The sequence below is a fragment of the Xenopus laevis genome, chromosome 4L, assembly GCF_017654675.1.
Source record: "Xenopus laevis strain J_2021 chromosome 4L, Xenopus_laevis_v10.1, whole genome shotgun sequence".
Lineage (NCBI taxonomy): Eukaryota > Metazoa > Chordata > Amphibia > Anura > Pipidae > Xenopus > Xenopus laevis.
Window position 1 is genome coordinate 43,846,254 of NC_054377.1, and position 23,020 is coordinate 43,869,273.

The 23,020-nt window shown below is 37.4% G+C and overlaps 1 protein-coding gene across 4 annotated transcripts in view; it reads right to left on the reverse strand.

Moving 5' to 3' along the window:
• The window catches only part of LOC108713498 (protein NLRC5-like), a 96,042-nt gene that overhangs the window by 62,142 nt on the left and 10,880 nt on the right, over positions 1-23,020 (reverse strand). For 2 of the 4 annotated variants that reach the window (XM_041590146.1, XM_041590144.1), the window contains exons 2-12: positions 14,050-14,261; positions 12,249-12,544; positions 12,130-12,165; positions 10,720-10,788; positions 7,286-8,999; positions 6,928-7,011; positions 5,334-5,417; positions 1,329-1,412; positions 1,154-1,243; positions 776-826; positions 418-459 (exon numbers count right to left, since the gene is read on the reverse strand). In XM_041590146.1, coding sequence (XP_041446080.1) covers positions 418-459; positions 776-826; positions 1,154-1,243; positions 1,329-1,412; positions 5,334-5,417; positions 6,928-7,011; positions 7,286-8,999; positions 10,720-10,788; positions 12,130-12,165; positions 12,249-12,544; positions 14,050-14,051 — 2,552 coding nt within the window. In that variant the 5' untranslated portion in view covers positions 14,052-14,261. Of the gene's footprint in view, positions 1-417; positions 460-775; positions 827-1,153; positions 1,244-1,328; positions 1,413-5,333; positions 5,418-6,927; positions 7,012-7,285; positions 9,000-10,719; positions 10,789-12,129; positions 12,166-12,248; positions 12,545-13,813; positions 14,262-19,366; positions 19,856-23,020 lie in introns of those variants that run through there. The other 2 variants (XM_041590145.1, XM_041590147.1) reach the window with 2 other exon arrangements.

Here is a 23,020-nt window from a genome sequence, read left to right on the forward strand (position 1 = left end):
AAAACCATGGGCAGGGAGAATATTTTTACTGTGCGAACCATTCTGCGCTGTGCGAAGTTTATTAATATCTATTGTTTTAATTCTGGTGTTTTTATGGATGTATTGTGAAAAAATATAGAATGGTATTATTTGTAGACACCTGTAAACCTAACTGAGATTGTGATATTTCTAAAGAATGAGGTTTGTATGTTAACAACAATAAGCACATGAAGCCATTTAAAAAAAACTGTTCAGATGTGCAGCTCTAGTCAATATTATAATCACAATGAATGCAAATATCTTATGATAAGAGAATTCCTGTATTATTTTGAACAGAACATGTACAATGCATCCTTTAATCTTGTAAATTATTTCATTAGATACAAAGTGTGCAAGTGTTTCAGCTGAACATTTTCTGCTAAATGTATTTAATGATACCTTATTTCCTTCTTTCTGGGCATATCTTCAGATAGTGGAGGCCTGCTCAACAAAAGGAAATGAGTCATATAAGGTTTGTACTTTTATATAGTGTTTGGCTGTAGGAGCAAAAGTACATTTGTACTTTTAAACAACGCTAGGGGGGTATTTTCATATTAGGACATAAAAATATAAGTATTCAGCACACAGATGAAAAGATATTAAAACATTTAGCTGGGCTTCATTTTGCATCTTGATGTTGTGACCAAGATTTGTCCCAACACACTGACGTGCCAGGCATGTATGTAATTAATATATGAATAATTTGTATAGACATGACTGGGGTCACAGTGATTATATGATAAAATAAATCATTTACCTTGACAGTAGCGTAGTTTCTGATGAAAAGATGGCTGTAGAATTGTCACACCTAAAATACATGGACAAAAACTGAACTATTAACCAATATGATATTAGGTTAAATTCCTTTCATCACTGTTAAATGTGTTTCATGCACTCTAAACATAAACTCAACTATACTCGAGTACCCAGGAAGCGCCTGATTGTATAAGTGCAGATAAATAATAGACCCTAAAGGCTGTAATGGTTGTCAGACAAATCCTATATCATAAGGCAGAAAACTACTGATCTGCTTTTTTTTTTTATATTGGTTGCCTTTGGTACCCAAAATAGTACAAATATCTTGCCCAAGTGCTGATGAGCAAAATAAATAAATTGAACCAAAAATGTAATTTACCTAATGTTAATATCTGTGATGTTGGGACACTTTGCAGCTACTTTTGCCAAAGCCAGAGCACCACTGATGATAATATCATTGTTACTCAAGCTGCAGATAAGAACAGAGTAAACATCATTAAGAAATTACATCAACATAAGTAATCTAGAAAATGTGTAGCTCTTCTGAAACTCACTCAAGTTTTTTTAATTGCTCCATCTTAGAAAATAATTCAAGAAAAATAACCATATCTTCAGTCTTTAGGCGGTTATCTTGCAAACTGTTGAGAGAAAGAGTCCAAAAAATATATGTTAAACACTACAGCCACTACAGATTTAGAAACATAGTAAGGGTATACCTTTGTGTGACCAACTGTCCCTACAACATATAAAAAAGTGATTCTGGTTACAGGTGTGGTGGAGGACTGGCAAAAGCATGAAAAACAAAAACATTTATCTTCGTCTGCCCCAGTGCACTAACAGTGCACCTAATTTTAGGTTCAAACATATCTAGAGACACATATTTGCATATAAATTAAATGTTTTGTTATTAAGCCATCAGTATAGAATGTTTTCAAGTCAGCTGTATAGTTCCTGAAGTATGTAGCTGATCCTTGAAACTTTACACTTACTGATCTAGGAGGAGGGTAATTAAATTAGCACTGCAATACTAGCCAACATTACATGTAACTGTCACGGTCGGCACCCAACACCAGAACAAACACCAGGCACCCTGGTCTCAGCTCGTGCTTCACCAGTAGTGTGACCTCGGGAGGAGCCCTCGGCTTACTTGGATGCCACCTGGACTTAAACGAGAGGTGCAAGATGAGGGTTCTGGATAGGCAGAGGGGCACGACTGTAAAGCAAAGTCTTTGGACAGAAGATGGTAGTACAAGACGTTAGCCAAAAGAGTCGTCAGATCAGGCCAGGTCGAGGCAGGCAGAATATAAACGTAGTCAGGCAGGCAAGGGTCAAACCAGGAAGTCAATCAGAGGGTTAATCAGAAGAGGTAGTCGGTAATCAGGCAAGGGTCAGAATCCCGAAGTCAGAATAGTCAAAATAGCCAAGCAGGGGTCACAACAGGAATCAAACAGGTTCAGGATACAGCAAACAAATAGCACAAGGCTCAGGAGCACCAGGAAACACAATCCTATCACGGGCAGTTTGTAAAAAGAAAATGTACCTTTAAATACATTTAAAATTCGCGCCATTTAAGACGCAGCGCGCCCGCCCTAGGCGCAGAAGATCATTGCGGGCGTCCCCGCTTGGAGTGCGGCAGGCGTCCCCACCGACCCCCACCACCCCTACCGGAGTAAGTTGTTACAGTAACGTTGCCATTCCAACTAACAGTGCAATTAAACTTCTGGATGTTAGGACATTCCCAGATTTGTTCACCAAATATTTGTGATGTCCTGGAAAATACAAGAAGATTTTTACCAGCCATTTCAAATTTATTGGCCCTAGGTGATCCCATTTCAACCCACACCCCTGTTCCCCCTCAACCTGTGCAGCACTCTAGGAGGTTTGAAAGCAGGTGCAGCATGTGGTAGAGCTCCCTATAAATTTGGCAAGTGAGTAGCATGCCACCCCTAAATCGTTGCCCTAAATCTTTGGCCTTTGTGTCCTTCCCAAATCCCACAACTCTGGGCCTGCCAGCCATCCAAACTGTAACAAAATAACATACCCAATAAAGCTACATGTATAAAAATATCATATATCTAGAATGCAGCTAATTCAACCAAACAAATCCAAATAAAAACAAAAATATATGTAAAAATGTATATATCCAACCATGGCAATTTTATCAAGCGGACATTAAGAACAAGGCTAGCTGGGGGCATGTTTACTAACATTGGAGATATCAACCAATCAGATATTTGCTTTTGTTTTCTAACTTGTAGGTGATGGTTTAAATATAATTGCTGATTGGTTGTCATGGACATCATCTCCCAAAATTATCTCCAGTGTTAGTAAACAAGCCCTTAGAACCTTGTGTCCCCCAAGACTCTAAACTTAATACACAAGCTTGGGGTTTTAGAGAATACCTATGTACTAACTACCCAAAGAGGGTGCTTTCCATCAATATTTTTGTATTTTGCCCCGTTTTTGTAAATGAGGCCCACTGTGTTTTAATTAAATAACCCAACTACTCTCTGAAGCCACTGTTTTTTGAATAATTAAAATACCTAAAAGAGTGATCTAATGAAACTTCTTATGGACAACGCTGGGCTACTTGGATCTATGGGTCACTACCTTAAAGGGATACTGTCATGGGAAAAAAAAAAAATTTCAAAATGAATCAGTTAATAGTGCTGCTCCAGCAGAATTCTGCACTGAAATCCATTTCTTGAAAGAGCAAACAGATTTTTTTATATTCAATTTTGAAATCTGACATGGGGCTAGACATTTTGTCAATTTCCCAGCTGCCCCATGTCATCTGACTTGTGCCTGCACTTTAGGAGAGAAATGCTTTCTGGCAGGCTGCTGTTTTTCCTTCTCAATGTAACTGAATGTGTCTCAGTGGGACATGGGTTTTTACTATTGAGTGTTGTTATTAGATCTACCAGGCAGCTGTTATCTTGTGTTAGGGAGCTGTTATCTGGTTACCTTCCCATTGTTCTTTTGTTTGGCTGCTGGAGGGAAAAGGGAGGGGGTGATATCACTCTAACTTGCAGTACAGCAGTAAAGAGTGATTGAAGTTTATCAGAGCACAAGTCACATGACTTGGTGCAGCTGGGAAATTGACAAAATGTCTAGCCCCATGTCAGATTTCAAAATTGAATATAAAAAAATCTGTTTGCTCTTTTGAGCAAATTCTGCTGGAGCAGCACTATTAACTGATTCATTTCTGCTGGAGCAGCACTATTAACTGATTCATTTTGAAAAAAAAATGTTTCCCCATGACAGTATCCCTTTAAGACCTACTGGTAGAACACAATCTAATTTTTGGACAGCCTTGGTCTTGACATGGTTTTAATCTTTCCTGTCATCTCCAATATACTTTCAGCATGAGTTTAATATAAATGCTCAGGTCATTTGCTGTCTTTATTTCTATATGATTAATGCAGTCAGTTTGTGTTGATTTAAAGCACCTTTTAGACCCAAACAACTGGATATATCAGAACAATGGGTTTATGTTTTACTAAAATATGCATTTTCTATATAATTATGCTTAGAATTAATTTAGAAATGGCATAAATATATGAATATTATTTAACATTATTATTAATCAAATTATAAAGTAAAGAAAAATATGTGCTTCATTTTCTCTCTTTTGGATAAAAAGAGGCACATATTAAGAGAAATCTATTGACAACTATTTTTTGCTCAACTGCCATAGACTGCACACCCATTTGGTAGAATTATTTCTATAGGAACGTGTGAAGCAACCGCAAACCCTTACTACACCCAGTATAATTAGCTAGGTGCACGATGATAGAGGGTTTGGCGACCTCCAAAGTAGCCAAGAGAAAATTCACAGACTTCTTTTAGCAGGGCAAGCCTTTGCTGCTTTTTACTTTATTAAACGCCGGTGAATTCTCTCTCTCAGAATTATTTATATGCCATTATGTTACGATTCAGAGGTAAGAAAACAGTTATACATTATTTTATATTGATGTAACAGCTTCTCTCTTTTGCAATAAGTCATATTAAGATTAGTACAAGTATGTACCTTGATACTGCTGTGAACAAGGCACATGTAAAGAGGTAAAAAAAGGCTTGTTTATCAACTTACTAAGCTCCAATATTGAGGCTATGGGGTATATTTATCAAAAAGTGAAGTTAGAGATCGCAGAGATCACAGTCCTCTAGAGTGAAATTCCGCCTCTCTCCATTCATTTCTATGGGATTTTTAAAAAGAGTATTTATCAATGGGTGAAAGTGAAAGTTCATCCTATGATTAATACACATTTCAAAATCACATAGAAATTAATTTAGAGTGGAGGAATTTGACTCTAGATGACTGTGGCGATCTCTAACTTCACTTTTTGATAAATATACCCCTATGTGTGGAGCTGCTCAGTTCCTGTTGTAGTTTACCCCTCATCATTGTGGTCACAGTAGTGACAAACCTTGCTAATTGTATACATATAAAATATATATTATAATATTATAATAATATGTACTCCATCCTTTTCTTTTCAGCCCATCACATGTTTTATAAGATCAAATATAGCCTATCAAAGAAAAATGGCTATTACCTGATCTCTTTAAGCTCTGGACAGTAGAGGAATGACTGAGACAGTGAAGCAGCCCCCACAGCTGTAAGCCGCCCAGCAGTCAATCTGCAGAATATAAAAAACGTATTTTACTGTAATATACAGTATATATATACAGTATATAGTAGTTACACATGCATGCACGATTATAACAAATGTGCCTTAGATGATAAAATACAATACTTTCAAAACTGAAAACTGTCCTACATAAGTTTATATGGATATTAAAAAACACAGTGGGGGTTCATGTCCATACAGAGGCTTTCCTAATGAATGAATAAAACTGAACAAAGGTAAGTTTGGGATTATTTCCACACTGCTCAGCACTCCTCTGGTCCCTGTCACATGCACCACATCCAAATTTTTTTCAGATGCTGGTGGGACAGTCTGCTTTATTTTCAGTGTGCTGTCCTGTCGGATACTGAAAGAGCTTTTGTAATAGGACAGAAGAGGTGGTGATGGCATGTAAATATTTATTTATTTTCCCTATGCTGGTTCGATTTTTTTAACAGACCACCCCCTTTTTTCTGGGGAGAACACTGGCATATGGATCAAAGACAGTGAAAGCAGAATCTAACCTCTAGTTATCACATCATAGCCTTTGATTATCAATCATTGTTGTATTTTAAATATGTAGTGTGTCTCCTGGTTTAGTAAAAAACAATGAGGGATATGGTGTTGGTATTGCTCCAAAATAGAGTAGTATTATAGGGTTAAATTTAGGGATGCACCGAATCCACTTTTTTGGATTCGGCCGAACCCCCGAATCCTTCAAGAAAGATTCGGCCGAATACCGAACCAACCCCTAATTTTCATATGCAAATTTGGTGTGGGAAGAAGAAAACATTTTTTACTTCCTTGTTTTCTGACAAAAAGTCACGCAATTTCCCTCCCCACCCCTAATTTGCATATATGCAAATTAGGATTCGGTTCGGCCTGGCCGAAGGATTCGGCCGAATCCGAATCCTGCTGAAAAAGGCCGAATCCTGGCCGAATCCCGAACCGAATCCTGGATTCGGTGCATCCCTAGTTAAATTAATAAGGCAGCCCATTAGTTATATGAGATCCTAGTTACAGGGTAAATAATGTTAAGTCATACAAGGAATTTACGTTTTATTAGTAGACGGTTAATAGTCTGGTGTGTTTTGTGCCTAGTGGAGCACTTACTCACAGGCTAACCTATAAATAAGTGCCCCACTAGAAATAAAACACAGTGTATTCATTATGTCCTATTAAAACAGATTTAATGTTAAAAACTACTGCTCTATCCACTTTATTGAGGGGCTCACATAAATTCCTTGTTTGCCTTCAGTTTTATTTAACTAACTTTTACTACATATTTTGCAAGGTGAATTCCAAATACATAAGCAATATTGTAACAAAATATTATTGACCTACTTGTAACATCCCAGCTAAAAAATGATACTGGTAACATTTACAAAACATTCCGCCAGTCAGTATATCCAAGCCCGCTCCAGTTGTGGTTACAATATAGTTATCATAGGGTCATTTTTATGGGGGCCAAGTACAGTAAAATACAAATGGTACACATAAGACTGAAATAATAAAATACTACCTGAGGCTCTGTAAGGTTTTCATGCCGGCTATGTTTTTGGAAAGTGCTTGTGCAAATGAGTCTCCATATTTTTTATTTCTGAAACTAAAACAAGACAGTAAGCAACAAACTACATTACTGCGTGTTACTGAGCAAGATTATTTTTAAATAAAATCCCCACGTAGATTTGTTAAAATGTTATCATTTGCAGTTGCCTCCTCAACCAGGTAAAACTCATCAGTTTAAAAGAAGGTGAAGAGAGGATGAAATCAAGCCAAGTGCAAGCATCTCTTAGGTTCAATTTATCTGCATGGACATTCTACACGAGTTGATATTATTATTATTATTATTATTATTATTATAAATATAAGAAAATTACCTTAAACTATTCAAGTTTTTGCATTTGCCTAGAACCTCTAAACAATCCAGCTCCATTGGGCAACCTCCAAAATCCAAACAAACCAAGCACGTTCCATGGTTGACAATAAAACTCAAAGCTGTCATATCCACTGGTGCTATCCTGAAGTTTCTCAATTCATACTTTGACTTAAGGTGTCCCCCAATACGTCGGGCCAGATCTAGATCTTGGGTTTCATATGTACAGTGACACAGTTCAATAAGCTTTGGTCCTGTAAGCTGGGTCTCTGCCAGTTTAACAAGACATTCAATAATAGTTTGCTGTTTCTTTTGAATAAGTGCCTCACTATGTTCTGCTAGGTCATACAGAAATGACTGGCATTGTTTGGACGACAACCCAGACAAAAATATATGGAAGTTTTCTGTAATTTCATTTTTAGTTTTATGCTTCAAATTCCACTTTGACTTCAGAGAGAGTTTTTTATTAAGTGCAGTCTCTGTCACTTTCTGGCTTATCATCAGGTATAAAGCAGCAAAAAACTCTTGTGAGCTTAAATGAATAAAGGAATACCCAGTTTCACTGCTGCTGTCCATTTTCTTTACATCAAAAACAGAAAGTAGGCCATGGCAGGGAGCAAAGCCCTGCAAGCCTTTTGATATATCCTCAACATAAAACACTGTCTTTTTTTCATCAAGTCCTTTAAGGGCAAGATCACATAACTTGGTGATCAATGACTTAAATTTCTTTAACAGAGCCTTTTCTGCTTTGGGAGATTTTTGGTCTTTAGCAATAAAAATATTCAGCATTACCACATAAAACTGTGTTATTGTTTGAGGAAGTTGCGCACTCGAAGGAGCTTGCAGTAAATGTTCCAAACAAATGCATACTATATGGCATAATGCTGGCACAAAGCACATGTGCATGAGTTTAGTGTTTTCTCTTAAATGTAATAAAACTTTCTCCCTAAGTTGGTCAGTGTGGAAAAATGACGTCACATATGTCTCAACTCTCTCCTGGTTGAACCCTAAAACTTCAGCAACAAGGTCGATGGTTTTCAGTGGAATGTTGTCTAATATTTTTGATCTGCAAGTAACCACAACAGTACAGCCAGATAAAATAACTCCATGTAGGAGACAAGTGAATAGCTCTGAGATAGAGACTGGCCTATCAGTATCAGGGTTTACTTGAGGAGGATCAGGTGAAATCTGTCCAATAAATTCATCAAGCCCATCAAACATGATAAGGATACGTTGTGGATTTTCAATGATATATTGATGCACTTCCTCTGGATTGCCATCAGGTTTCAGGAACAGATTGAACAGAAGTTCCTTAAGAGACACAGCTTTAAGTATTAAGTTCAGCTGCCGAAATTCAAAGAGAAATGTTAACGTAAACTGACTGAGTTCCCCAGTTGACCATTCGTAGCAGATCCGTCGTGTTAGCATAGTTTTCCCAGTGCCTGGCATCCCCACAAGTAAAACAGCATGTGTTTCTGAGGTATTGCTCCTATCAAACAGATTAGATATTTTCATACTGTCGGTAATTTGCTCTGTGCCCGACGACACCCCTGAGTCAACTTTAGCTTTCAGTTTTTCTTTGAGATTCCTGTCATCTTTATGGATTAATGGCTCAACAAACATCTGCCTGACATGTTGACTGGATTCTTCTTTAGATTTGAAATGATACTTCTGTAATAAGGAATCCGTTATTTTCTCTTTAAATCTTTCAATGAAATCTAAGAAACAGATACAAGAAAAAGGAAATGTTATTCAAAATGCATTTAGTTTAGATTAAAGCATGCATAAAACAACAAACACCAATATTATATATTGCTTAAAGGGTCTTTGTAAAACAACAACAACAACAGTACAAACAAAGAGTAACTATTTTCTGAGTCTTTCTAATGAAATCTGTGGGCTGTATTTATCTGTCAGATGGCCCTGTTGAGCTTGCATGCATCTCCAAGAAAATGATATTTAAAAAATAACTAAACCCCCTTCATACAAAAGCCCCCCTCAACTGCTCTCCATAGACCCCGTCATCTATTCTTCACTAAATAGTCTATTACATCGAAAAGCGCTTCTATTTGAAAGTTAAAATTAATTATGTTAATTAGCTACACAAGGGGTGGTGTTAAATAGACATTTGTCTGTATGCTTGACAAAGGGGTTCACCCCGAAACGTTGCACTTTGCAAATAAACATAGCAAGGGCTTGTCCCTGCTTGATTTTGGACCCGTGTGCCAGTTGTATCTATTACAATGACCTGTATTGGAGGATACTGAAGCCTTCTTCACCGAGCACCGGGCTTTCACGATACGGAGAGCCAGAGTGTGCAAGCTGGTAGTACTACACTAATCTACCAGAGCTTGCACAATTGGAGTTAGTCCAAGATCAGCTTCAGATGTGCATGCCCGGCTGGCTCCAGGGGAAGAAGTTGCGGGGACTTTTGTACATAGGGGGGTTTAGTTCTCCTTTAATAACCCTTTATTTATATACGTTTATGCAGCAATATTTGTCCTTATTAATAGTAGTGACTTCACTATTGGAGCTTACAACCTAAATTTCACATACACACATCAGGGTGAATTCCTTCAGGAACACATGGGGGCAAATAAGGTTGAATATCGAGGGTTAATTAACCCTCGATATTCGACGGTCGAAGTTAAATCCTTCGACTTTGAATATCGAAGTCGAAGGATTTAGCGATATTCGTTCGATCGGACGATTAAAGGATTTTAATCCATCGATCAAGCGATTTTTGTTCGACCTAAAAAAGATTGCTAAACCTATGGGGACCTTCCCCATAGGCAAACATTGACTTCGGTAGCTTTTAGGTGGCGAACTAGGGGGTCGAAGTTTTTTCTTAAAGAGACAGTACTTCGACTATCGAATGGTCGAATAGTCGAATGATTTTTAGTTCGAATCGTTTGATTCGAAGTCGTAGTCGAAGTAGCCCATTCGCTGGTCGAAGTAGCCCATTCGATGGTCTAAGTAGCCAAAAAACCATTCGAAATTGGACGTTTTTTTTCCTCTGTGCCTTCACTCAAGCTAAGTAAATGGGCCCCTTAATATGCCTGCACGTCTTTTGAAGTGTTTGGGCGGGGCGGGGGAACAAAAGCACCCACACATACTCAGGGAAAACATACAAACTCCTCGCAGATAGTTCCTAGGTCACAAAAAAACTCAGGACACCAGGCAGCAAAGCTGCATTGCTAACCTCTGAGCCACTGTGCTGTATTGTGAGTATATGCACAAAGCATAATATTTAGCTTTCATCATCATATTAAATCAAGGCAGGCTGATTGAAATAAAAAGGACTGTGCTACTGAATAAACCAGTACACTATACAATATTATAAATTAAAAATGCAACAACTAGACAGACTTCCCCAGCCCATTTGTTTAGATGCATCACATTTACAAAGTCTGACATGGAGCAGTCTGTAGCTGTTACCTATTCTCTGCCGTTTAATTCCTGCAATTTCACTGGAAAGCCAACAGTCTGTAGTTTCTTCCTCCCGTCCTAGAGAAAAGATACCCATTTTTATTACCATAGAATATTCATCCCACCTTACTTCTAATTTGGTATTGTTAAATGCATATAAACCGTTTGAATTGTCTGGTCTTTTTATGTCCTGCTGCAAATCTCAACAATTCCCATAGGGAGGAAGCACACCAAACATATGATTTTGCCTTTTAGGACATTTATTCAGCAGTGTTGGCTGCTGCAAATCTCTCCTCATCAGCGACCAATGTCTTATTATCAACAGATTTTGTTATGTACTGCTGGTTTATACAATAAAATTACTATCCAAATCACTAGCTTTGTTCTTTAAAGATTACTTTTACACAACAAATATCAAGCTGCCAAACTGCAGCATTCTTATAGAGTCAATGAACTTAACAGGCTAACACTCATATTGAATGTTGCCCCTGGTCCACCCTTGCCTTATTTGGTCAGAAATATCAGAATGATCGGGTGATTGGGAAGTACTCCATAACTGTCTCTGAAGTTAATCATTTGAAAATATATATATTACTTGTATATAAATTGATTTCCAAGTTAAACATATGCTCACAAATATCCCAGCACATTTAACTATAACCCAATCTACCAACAAAGTCTCAGTGCATAGCAGCATACAATTCTCTAACTGAAACAAACAAAAGTGTCTGCCAAAAAGAAAAATGATATCACTTTTGTGCATTTTAAAAGAAAAAATACTCTTATCATGTTCTCCTCAAGGTTTTGTTTGAGTTTGCAATGGGAATATTGAACAGTTGAAGAAAATAGAAAACTAAAATAAAAGTAAATCTGATAAGTCAGAACTTGGTTCAAACAAGATGTGTTTGCACCGGATTCTGGCTCTAGAAATCATAGTGATACATGTCAGCAATGATATAATCACTGTACTACAAAAAATGCAAGTTAATGACAATGTCTGATTAAGGTGGGGGTAATATGATATTGTCTTTTCCATTCTACCTACAGCTTTGTAGAGATGAACACCCCAGCTATGTATCCACTTGTATAGAATTATAGAATAAAAATAGAATATTCTCTATATGAACACAGCGCTTTGATAAATGCAGGGAGGTGCATGGAACATGTTTGTTCGTAAATACCTAAATATCTAGACCTAGATGATATTTTTGCATTTAATAGGCAATTAGAACAATGTTCAAAGAATGAAAAAAAATGAATGAGGCAAATTGGAGAGGCTTCAAATGTTTTTTTTTGTCTTTCTCTGGATTAACTAGCAGTTAAGCATGTTATAACAGACTTAAGGCTGAACTTGATGGACATGTGTCTTTTTTCTTAACTTACTATGTTACTATGTTGCTATGTAATGTGTTCACTTACTTTTTTTCTCAAATGAAGATGTAGAAATCAGATTACCTACAGAAATAATAATTACATCATCACACAACAATGTTTTTGTTATATTAATTTTAGTTTAATTAAAATGATACAAAACACACCTTCCCCTGTCATGTTTACTAGCTCTATCTCCAGGTCCATTGGTAGGACACCATCCATGCAAACACTCTGTATAATGTTCTTTAAAGTTTCAGTGTGGTTCATCATCAATTCATGGAGAAGTAATGAGACTTTCTTTTTGATATCGGATAAATGAATGAATTGGCTAAAATCAACTCTGGGGAGAAATAAAAATATTTTCTGCAGGAAATAGTCAAAATTACTGCAAAAATAATCCTCCAACCTGGGCAGTAAATGAGCTTTGTCATCAGGAAATTCCATTCCCTCCAGCCTATCCCTGCAACAACAAATTCAAATGTTTATGTAAATTAATACAATTATTGCATTACCTATACTGATGTAAGTAGTGATGTCTCTATACAAACTCTCCAGTTATTTTCTTAACCTGATATAAGAATTTCTGTCTAGGCTAGTAAATGCCCTGATACAATTACAAAACTTTTGCCATTACCATAATAAACTATTCTTACTGTGAATATCCAAAATAACCCACATCCTTTATACATATGCAGTCTCTGTAGGTGCTGACTCAATCCTCTTCATTGTACCTGATTAAGCTAAAAGCAACCCCAAAAACTATAATGGATTCAACATTAGGGGGGGTTATTTATCAAAGGTAAAATTTTAGTTACACTATGTGAGCTTTTTTAAACCTCTAATGAACTTGAATGAACTTACAACTCGAATGGTTTCTAATTTACGAACAAACTCGATTCAGCGATTTTGCACAAAAACTCAAATTAATGGAATTTTCCACAGAAAAAAACCCCGAATTGATCAAGTTTTCAAGGAAGACCGACTGAAAAAAACTCGAACATCATCATCTTCAAATAGTTCAAGGGACCTCTGCCGTGTGACCTCAACCAGTTTTAGTGTATTTTTGGATTCAAGCTATTTACAGGATCTGCTACAGGTATGGGACCTGTTATCCAGAATGCTCGGGACCTGGTGTTTTCCAGATAATGGATCTTTCCGTAATTTGGGTCTTCATGCCTTAAGTCTACTAGAAATTCATTTAAACATTAGATAAACCCAATAGTCTGGTTTTGCTTCCAATAAGGATTAATTATATCTTAGTTGGGATCAAATACAAGCTACTGTTTTATTATAACAGAGAAAAAGGAAATCATTTTTAAAAATTTGGATTATTTGGATTAAATGGAGTCTATGGGAGATAGCCATTCCGTAATTCGGAGCTTTCTGGATATCGGGTTTCCGGATAAGGGATCCTATACCTGTATAATAAATCTCTAAAAATTCTAGTTTTCTTTGAAAAACTCCAAAAAATTAAGCTTTTTTCAACACGATTAATTGATTTTTGACTCAAAAATAACCTCAAAAAATTTTTTATTGGAAAATACAACTTGAACCTTAATAAATCTGCCCCTAATGAGCAAAAATAAACAATTGTAGCTTTTTATTAACTGGTGACCTGCAAAAATAATAACCAGAGGAAAGTAGTAGAAGACTTATGGTAGGTCTGGTCTCTACCTTTAACTTGTGCCATTGGTTTGCATGCCAGCAAATCTAGGTATAAAATTCTTACCTTAAATAGAAGAAGATGACATGGGTGGCAAACACGAGGCATGAACCCTGTTTTTACTAGCTGTTTTTTCTACTTTGCCACATTGAGAGTTTATATGAATGTTATAGGCATTTCCATAGATGAAGGCGTTATTTAACATATTTATAAATGGTAAAGACTGTAAGTTAATATGTGCATCGCTCAAGTTGTATTGTGATTTTAATTATGCAGTTTAATGAAAAGAGCAAAATCCTCACATTCTTAATGTTGTCCTTTAAAATTATGATGAAGCTGAAAGTCTCTTTATTCTGTTAAGCTGTGGCAGCCTCCAATAATTAGTGCAGACTGTTCTCTGATTGGTGCATTTCCTAGAAGAATAATTTTTTTCAACTGGGCCACTAATTGGAAAACAGTGAAGTACATTCTGCTGAGCAGTGCGTGACTCTGGCTATTATTTTCCAAAGGGTACCTGCAAGTAAATAAATCAAGAATTAATCTTCAAGGTCCTTAAAGAGATAGTGACACCTGAAATTAAACATTTTTTACATCTATCATAACATTGTCTCTGCATGCTATTTATAATTTTTCCATAAAGTTATTTACTGATGATTTTACGTTTACCTATCTGATCCCCCATGTTTCTCTATAAGGGGGCTGTCATATTTGTGCAACGGTAGTTCGTTAGCATTAGAAACTATAACTGACAAGATGAGAAGGGAAAGTCAGGTTGGCAAAACAGACAGGTTTAGGAACTTCAAGTAACAAATACTTACAAAAGCAGACATATGAGGGAAAAACGGTCAATATGGCCAATAGGTAATTTTCTGTGTATATTAATATTTTGAAAAGTTGTATTTTAGTGTTAGTATCACTTTAATACAACATTTAATAATACACTTCCAATCCTACTGATTATTATTGCTAGCACCTATTTTGGGGTGAGGTAAAGAAAATCTATAGCTAATTTGCATTGCCAGTGTGTACTTTATTAGGACCTACTGTCTTAAAATGTTACAAGCAGGATTAATAGTAAGAAAGTCTTTGAGGCAGTAATAGCCACACTTCAGCATAAATATTCTAGACCTCCACCACCAAGCCCTTTAGCAGTGAAGATCTCTGCCTCCTTTTCCAGTACCTCCCAATCTTTGTTACTTCTGATATCAAACCAATGCTCTGAGTATATGTATAAAGTCCCTAATAAGATGGTGCTAAGTATAGCATTAAATAAAAGCATTGAAATAAGCTCATTTACAAAATGTGCCTGGTGTTGGTCAATGAGCCCCAATGTCTTCTGTATCAGAATCAAAGAAGCATCAATTTCTATGACAGGAATAACCTCACTTTCAACTTACTGTTGAGCTTCTCCTGCTGTTATTATAGGACTGATATAAATAAAGTACCGGTATATAAAATTTAGAATGTCTGGGCATATTTTTCTTTAGGTTTCAGATCCCCTTTAATTATTAGTGGAGCTTAAGCTGTCCTTTAGGGAACCTATTTCTAGTAACACCCCTGTATGGAAGGAAAGCTATTAAGGCATTTTATTGCCAATAGATTAGCTGCAATAGTGCAAGCTAGAATGCTATATTTATTTTGTAGAATGTTTTACCATACCTGAGTAAAAAGCTCTCTGTTTGTTTAATTTTGAATTGTTTTAGGTACAGAGAAATACCTATGTTGAGTTATTGCATGTTTCTCCCTTGATCAGATCTCAAAATCATCTACCTCACCACCCAGTGCAGATAGGTGGGGGCACTAATATCTCATGTAACCACAATACTCACATGGGTCCCTTGGACCCCCTTACATAATCACTAGTGATTTGAGTACAAATACAAATAGGTGCAAATATTGGGTTGGGTGTTTTTTTTTTTTATACTATGCCACCACCCTTGCAATGCTGGTGGAGCAGAATGTTTTGAAATGTTTATAGCTCATAGCACAAGTTGATCCAGGGCGCAAAGCTGGGAGGGCGCCAGGCACGTACCTCCTCTGTCGCCTACCCCCAGTCCGGTTCCCTTCTCTGGCCGACTCTATGTACTGTTCGCGCTTTACGCGCTTCTGCGCATGCGCAAATTCGCACATGCGCACGCGAACTAAATAGACGCTGCAACTGCCGTGCCTGCCTAGGGCGCCTGCCCAGCATGGCCCGGCTCTGATCCAGGGACTAGTCTAATTGACATTTTGGAGTCAGGAAGGAATTTTTTCCCCCTCTGAGGCAAATTGGAGAGGCTTCAAATTGTTTTTTTTGCCTTCCTCGTGATCAACGAGCAGTTAGGCAGGTTAAAATAGATAAAACTTAATGGACGTCTGTCTTTTTTCAACCTAACTTACTATTTTACTATGTGAGGAATAAAGCAATTATGTTTTGGTCACTACAACGATTGTTCAGTGACATTACCCCATGATGTTCTAATATGGAATAAAAACAAGTTTCTTTATAAAACCTTGAATGCAGTTTTTTTCTATTCATTTTTGTTTGTTTCTTTATATCATACCCATATCATACCATCAATGTTGCGTATTATGTGGATGTACAACTTCCTACATTTTGTATGCAGTATTTTATGAAGAACTATAAAAAAAAAATCTTCATGCATACTTATATTCTATCTTAAAATACTACATTGAATTTGTGGAGCAGGTTGGAGCACTGTGATGTGTGAAAAATAAAATCACTTGATTTACTAAGGGAAGTGCTGGCCTGGGAATGCTTTATTCCAAATTGCGGGTATATAGTGAATAAATACCCCCTCTTGTAAAATATAAGGATATTATAAGTTACCGAGGAGTTTCATGACCATATAAAAACACGAGGCCGAAGGCCGAGTGTTTTTATACAGGTCATGGAACTCCTCGGTAACATAATATCCTCATATTTTGCAACTGGGGGTACTTTATTAATTATAATACACAAATTTTAGTGAGTCATGTGACAGAAATTACATCACTACTCACCGTTTATAACTGATGACATCACTACTCACCGTTTATAAGGATATAATTTACAAGATATTCACGGCTTTTGTGTATTATATACACATACATGAAATCATTGGGTATTAAATAAACTACTATGCACAGGAAAGCAGATTTTGAAAGAAGTACAATGTGATATGAAACTTTATATATTGCTATACTATTTTAATACTTATCTGCGCCACCAGTTTACTGTTATATATGGAAATTCATACTTTTTTATTAGGGATGCACCGAATCCAGGATTCGGTTCGGGATTCGGGCAGGATTCTGCCTTTTTCAGCAGGATTCGGATTTGGCCGAATCCTTGTGCCTGGCCAAACTGAATCCAAATTTGCATATGTAAATTAGGGGCGGGTAGGGAAATCAGGTAACTTTTTGTCACAAAAGAAGAATTTTTTCCACTTTTTCCTTTCCTGGATTCGGATTCGGTTCGGTATTCAGCCGAATCTTTCACCAAGGATTCAGCCGAATCCCAAATAGTGGATTCGGTGCATCCCTATTTTTTATTACTGCAAAAATAAAAGCCATCTGCAGAGAAGCAAGACATGCTATTGATTAACACCCAATCTTCAGATCTCTCTTAAATGCCCATGATCACAAGTAATCTGCTCTAAGAACATATAACACAACACTTTAGCAGCAGAGTTACCAGATCATGCATTGCCAAAGACTAGACTCTCTGTGGGTGTGGCAAAATGTCTTATTCAATGCATTTAAATAATACATTCTGATAAGGTTGCAGACGTTATGCAAAAGTGAAACTGTCATAAACCGAAAGCTTCAACAGAATAGTACATCTATCAAATTCTACCTTTATATTATATTATATTATATACTATAACTCATGTTATAAACTACAACATTATAAGAGATAAAACACTGCCAAAAAATAATATAGAGAAAATGTATGCCCTATTGTAATACATAAAAACAAAAAATGTCAACAAGAAGGTTTGACAGGGTCTGCTTCCTCTGTAGCTACGCCCCTGCACTTTTATATTTCTACATGAAAATGTTTAACCAAAGAAACTGGAATGCAAAGTTGTATTATAGTAACATAAAAGAAAATATTTTGAACTAACTGTTGTTGTAGTGTATAACCTTATGTAAGAGACATTTATAGGAACAAAAAGTACCCAGTCCAACACTGAGAGGCATAATCATTATGTAATATAAAAAACAAAAACAGCGGGATAATGTACCACATATCCCCAGGCTAAATATTTTATGCGTATTTCTTAAAAGTGACTTCCGCCAGAAGCAATGTAAAATAACGGTGACAAATCTGGTGTTCGCATGGCATAAAATACAACCCACACAATTATATATTTGCCATTTATTTTACCCAACTTTTCACACCATTTTTTTTTTTTTAGAGAATTTCGTTTTACACAGCGTAATAAATATGCCCCGGAATGTGTTAGAGCTACCATTGAGTTCTATGATTGTAAAAATATAAAAACAGTCAATTAAGTCAATGAGGAAGATTTGTGTTTCCCTAACCTCATGTCTGACAAAGGAAAACACTACTCATCTGAAGATCTTAATCATGACTACGGTAATTAGGGGATTGATCTGTCTGCCTGTGCTGATGTTGGAACAACAAAGAACTGTTTAGAATAATTAAGGCTAGTGGCAAAAACATTAAGTAATTTCATTTATCTTAAGAGAATGCGTCTATAACTGTTGAACACTCCACCCTTTTCATCTGTAATCATAACATTAATTAAATTAAAAAAAAATACAAATATAACCGGTACAATATTTACAGGTACATTTCATAATTGCTTCAACACTACTCTGCATAGCAACTGTACTTGCCCGCCATTAACAGCAAGTGATTTGATTCTTTACCAGTAGTAAACTTCAGTAGTATATAAACTTTATGTGCAGATATTTTATTACTAATTCTCTTTATTAGATCATTTTATGCTGGATGTGCTGATTATTTATTTCCCAGCAAATATGTTTTATAAGGTGTCTGAATATTTACTTGATAAACAAGTGCAACACAGAATGAGGGGCATTGGACTGACTCACTGATCGAAGTAAATCCTACAGTCGCTCCATTTCATATCATTTTAAATGTGAATTAATCATGCATCCTCAAAGCACAAAAAATGTTTGCTTTGTGAGACGTTTGTGCTGGTTTGTATAATTTTCAGCTCTCAAAACACAATATGGAAGTTTTCAGCCTGTCATATTTCAATACCATGAGGATGTCTGGAAGTGGCTGTTTTTAACCATTGTCCAAATTAGGCAAAATATTTCAAGAGGCTATATTATATGTGCTAGGATTAATTAAATGCAATGCAACATACAGTTAATAAGTCTTTTCTGAACTAAAGAGCCCATACATTTAACATGAAAACTCAGTGTATTGTTGAATAAAAGATGCATAGCTATCTTAATAAAAAAAATATAGTATAAAAGTTACAGTTCTGTGCTATAATTCACACTTGTGCATGTCATGTGGCATGACTGTATCAGAATGCATCCTCTTTTCCTGTCTTCATTTAGTAACATTAAATAAAACTAAAAAAATAATAGCAATTAACAAAACAGTATGACGAGACAAAGCAAGTTACTCACATTTAGAAACATGTAGTTGAAGAGCATGCATGACTTTATCTCCTGATTCAATATAAATAAAACAGAAAGTAACTATACTAAGGAAATCCCCGTATAGTGAGGGGCGTTTCTTTCTGTATTCAGAGTGAAGATTCCGATTAAAATTATGTTGCTAGAAAAGGAAAATTGTCTTCAAAAATGTTACAGAAATGTGTTTTCTGTAAAACTGACATTCACGATACAGTCCAAACCTATAATCATTCTTACAGAGGCTACAGAATATTTTCACTTTCCTTTTTAGCGTTAAACTTGTGACAGTAACAAGTTGCTGTTATAAACAGGCTCAGATAAGTAGGTACAGTATATGGGCCAATGAAAAGTTTGCACTCATATACTTGCTCCTATTAGCACTTCTGATTCTTCTCAATATGCTCATGTTCTAGAACAGTGCTGTCCAAACTGTTGGTACCATGTGCTGGAGTTTTTCTGGACTATGTAGTGGAGGGCCGATAATGAAAGCCAGTGTTGACCACACCCACTTTAAACCACACCCATGTTACAAGAAATGTTAAGACAATATCCACATTTTTTAGTAGCACACCAAAAAATGGTTGGTCGCCCATCACTCATACTGTATGTGAAAAAAGTTTGTCATATTAAGATACACCCTTAAATCCTTATACCTCCTCCTTCTCTGTGGATAGCACAGCAGCCCCAGCACATGATTAAACATCTTGTGGAGCCAATGGCACACCAGGAGATTAATCGCTAGAGATAAATATCTGTTTCTGCTGGCGACTAATGTCCTGTAAAAGCTTTTCCAACGACAAAGTAATGCCACGGATAGCAGCAGAGCTTGGAGGAGGGGCAGCATAACCCAGGCTTAACCCAGATGGATCCCTATAGGTGGATTTATGTAGGTGGGGGAGCTAAGTATAGGTGGCCATTTTAATGAGAGAACAGGCTTATTCTGCCACCATTTTACTGTGAGGTAGTTGAAGCAAGGTTCCCCACCCGCCCTCCCTAGATTGCGGCGTCCTTGGTTGTTTAGTTTCTTTTCAGAGTTGCCACTAGGGGTGTGAAAGGGGGGAGGTAAAGCAATTATCTAGTAAGTGTTTTAAGGAGGGATAGGCAAATTGCAACTTGTCATCCTGTCAAAGGCAAGTGTCACAGCTATGGCGGGCCCTTATCAGTCTGCTCGGTATAAAATTGTGCCTCTGGGGGGGGCATAATCTTGGTGGGATGGTTTAACCCCTAAGGTGGGTGACCATCATGGGTGAATGGAGTCAGGTAATATATATATTTATATTTGTGTATATATATATATATATATATATATATATATATATATATATATATATATATATATAGTCAGGATCTTGCGGCTAGAGGATATTGCTTTGGTAATGGAAGGGTAGACTCACAGGGGCTCAGATTGCATTAAGGTTATGTAATATCAATGTAATTTCTGCTATGTTCAATGCATTTATGAGATGTGTTATGTTTATATTTACATGAAAATGTTATGAATTGATGGAGTGTATTGTGTTAATTTAATAAATCTGTGGCCAGGATCATTCCAATATGATAGCGTCACACAGTTATTTCTGTTAGATCAGTGTGAGGATGCAGTGGTGAATGCCTAGGTCATGAGAATCGCTGGTGGTAAAGTCCACGTGTTACTTCAGTCTCCCAAAATCTCATGCAGTTTTCTCTTGAGGCAACTTCAAGCGATTTGGGGAGACTGAAGCAACTCATGGGTTTTACCACCAGCAATTCACATTATTGCTGGTAAAAGCTTTTATAGGAGATTAGTCGCCCGAGAAGCAAAGATTTATCGCTAGTGATTAATCTCCTGGTGTGCCATTGCCCTAACAAATATTTCCAAATGCTAGCCCCACCAAATTCACCTCCCATAGGCAGAGTATGGCACACACAGGCAGCATAGGGCAGGCAAAACACACACAGCCAGAGTGGGGCAGGCAGACTATGGCACACACATGCAGAGCAGGGCATATAGACTTTGGCACACACAGGCAGAGTAGGGCAGGCAGAGAATGGCACACACACACAGAGTAGGGCAGGTAGACTATGGCACACACAGGCAGCATAGTACAGACAGAGTATGGTACACACAGGCAGAGTAGGGCAGGAAGACTATGGCACACACAGGCAGCATAGAGCAGACAGACTATGGCACACACATGCAGAATAGGGCAGGTGGACTATGGCACACTTAGGCAGCATAGGGCAGACAGAGTATGGCACACAAAGGCAGCATAGGGCAAGCAGAGTATGACACACACAGGCAGCATAGGGCAGAGTATGGCACACAAACAGGCACTTTGGGGCCGGCAGAATATGGCACACATCGGCAGATTAGGGCAAGCAGAGTATGGCACACACCAGAAGAGTATGACACAAACAGACAGCATAGGCCAGGCAGAGTAGGGCACACACAGATAGGGTAGAGCAGGCTAAGAGACAGAGAAGCAATAAAGATAATTGTATGACTCATTCTGGAAGTAAGTGTAGACTTACCATGCAGATCGTTGGGTCCAGATGCACATGCCCCAGACCTTCAGCTAGAGGAGAGTTCACCGTTCCATAGTTCACCATTAGGAAAAGAGAGGGCTGTCTAAGTGCCCCAGTGAGGCATGAAACTCATAAGGCTTCCTTGACAGATGTAATTTTTACACAATAAATATTTTTAAGCAGGAAGTTTTTTTCATTGTAATCCATTTTTGTGCCAGCCCACTCTTTTTCTAATGGCAAACTAAAAAACAGTGAAACCTAAAACGACAACTCTAAGATGAACAGTAGGTACTGCACTATGTACAGTGACACAATGCCAGTGAACAGGTGAACAATGTGGGTACTGACAGTATGAGGTGTGATCAGTCCTTGTAGGTGTGAAAAATACATAGGATTAAAATAGTGAACAATGCAGGACTTTACAGCCTGAATCTGAGTTGTGAACAATGCAGGGCCAGCTCATCACAGTTCTTATACTTTTTAAAGGTAAGCAAAGCCAAATTTAAATGGAGGGCCACATAAGGGGGGCTGACGGCCACTAGTTGGACAGCACTGTTCTAGAACAACACAGAAGCTGAAGCCAAAACGAATGTGCCATGTACACGCTACACTCTTAAGGTGGCCATACACGAGCGGATCTCTCTCCGATATGCCCACCTTGAGGTGAGCAATATCGGGCTGATCCGATCGTGGGCCCTAGGGCCCAACGATCGGATCCTACCTAATGGGAACGGGTGGTCGGATCGTGGGACCGCATCAACGAACAGATGCGGGCGCGATCCAACGGGATTTTTAGTCCCATCAGATCTCGATCGGGGAAGCCCGTCAGGGGCCCCATACACGGGCCAATAAACTGCCGACTCGGTCTGTCGGCAGCTTTTATCGGCCCGTGTATGGCCACCTTTACTCCACATAGTAGAACCCTACCATATTTGAACCATATAGACTGGAAGCAATGTAAGTCTGTATAGTGCAAGACATAATAGCTGTTTGGTTATATATACCCAAGGCAATGCAAAAATGTATGAATCATTATGGTCACTGTGTAAAAATATGCATAGAAGGAACTTAGCTTAGAAAGCAACAACCAATTATAAATAACCTTTATGAAAAAGCTATAAATACAGCAGCTCAAGAAAG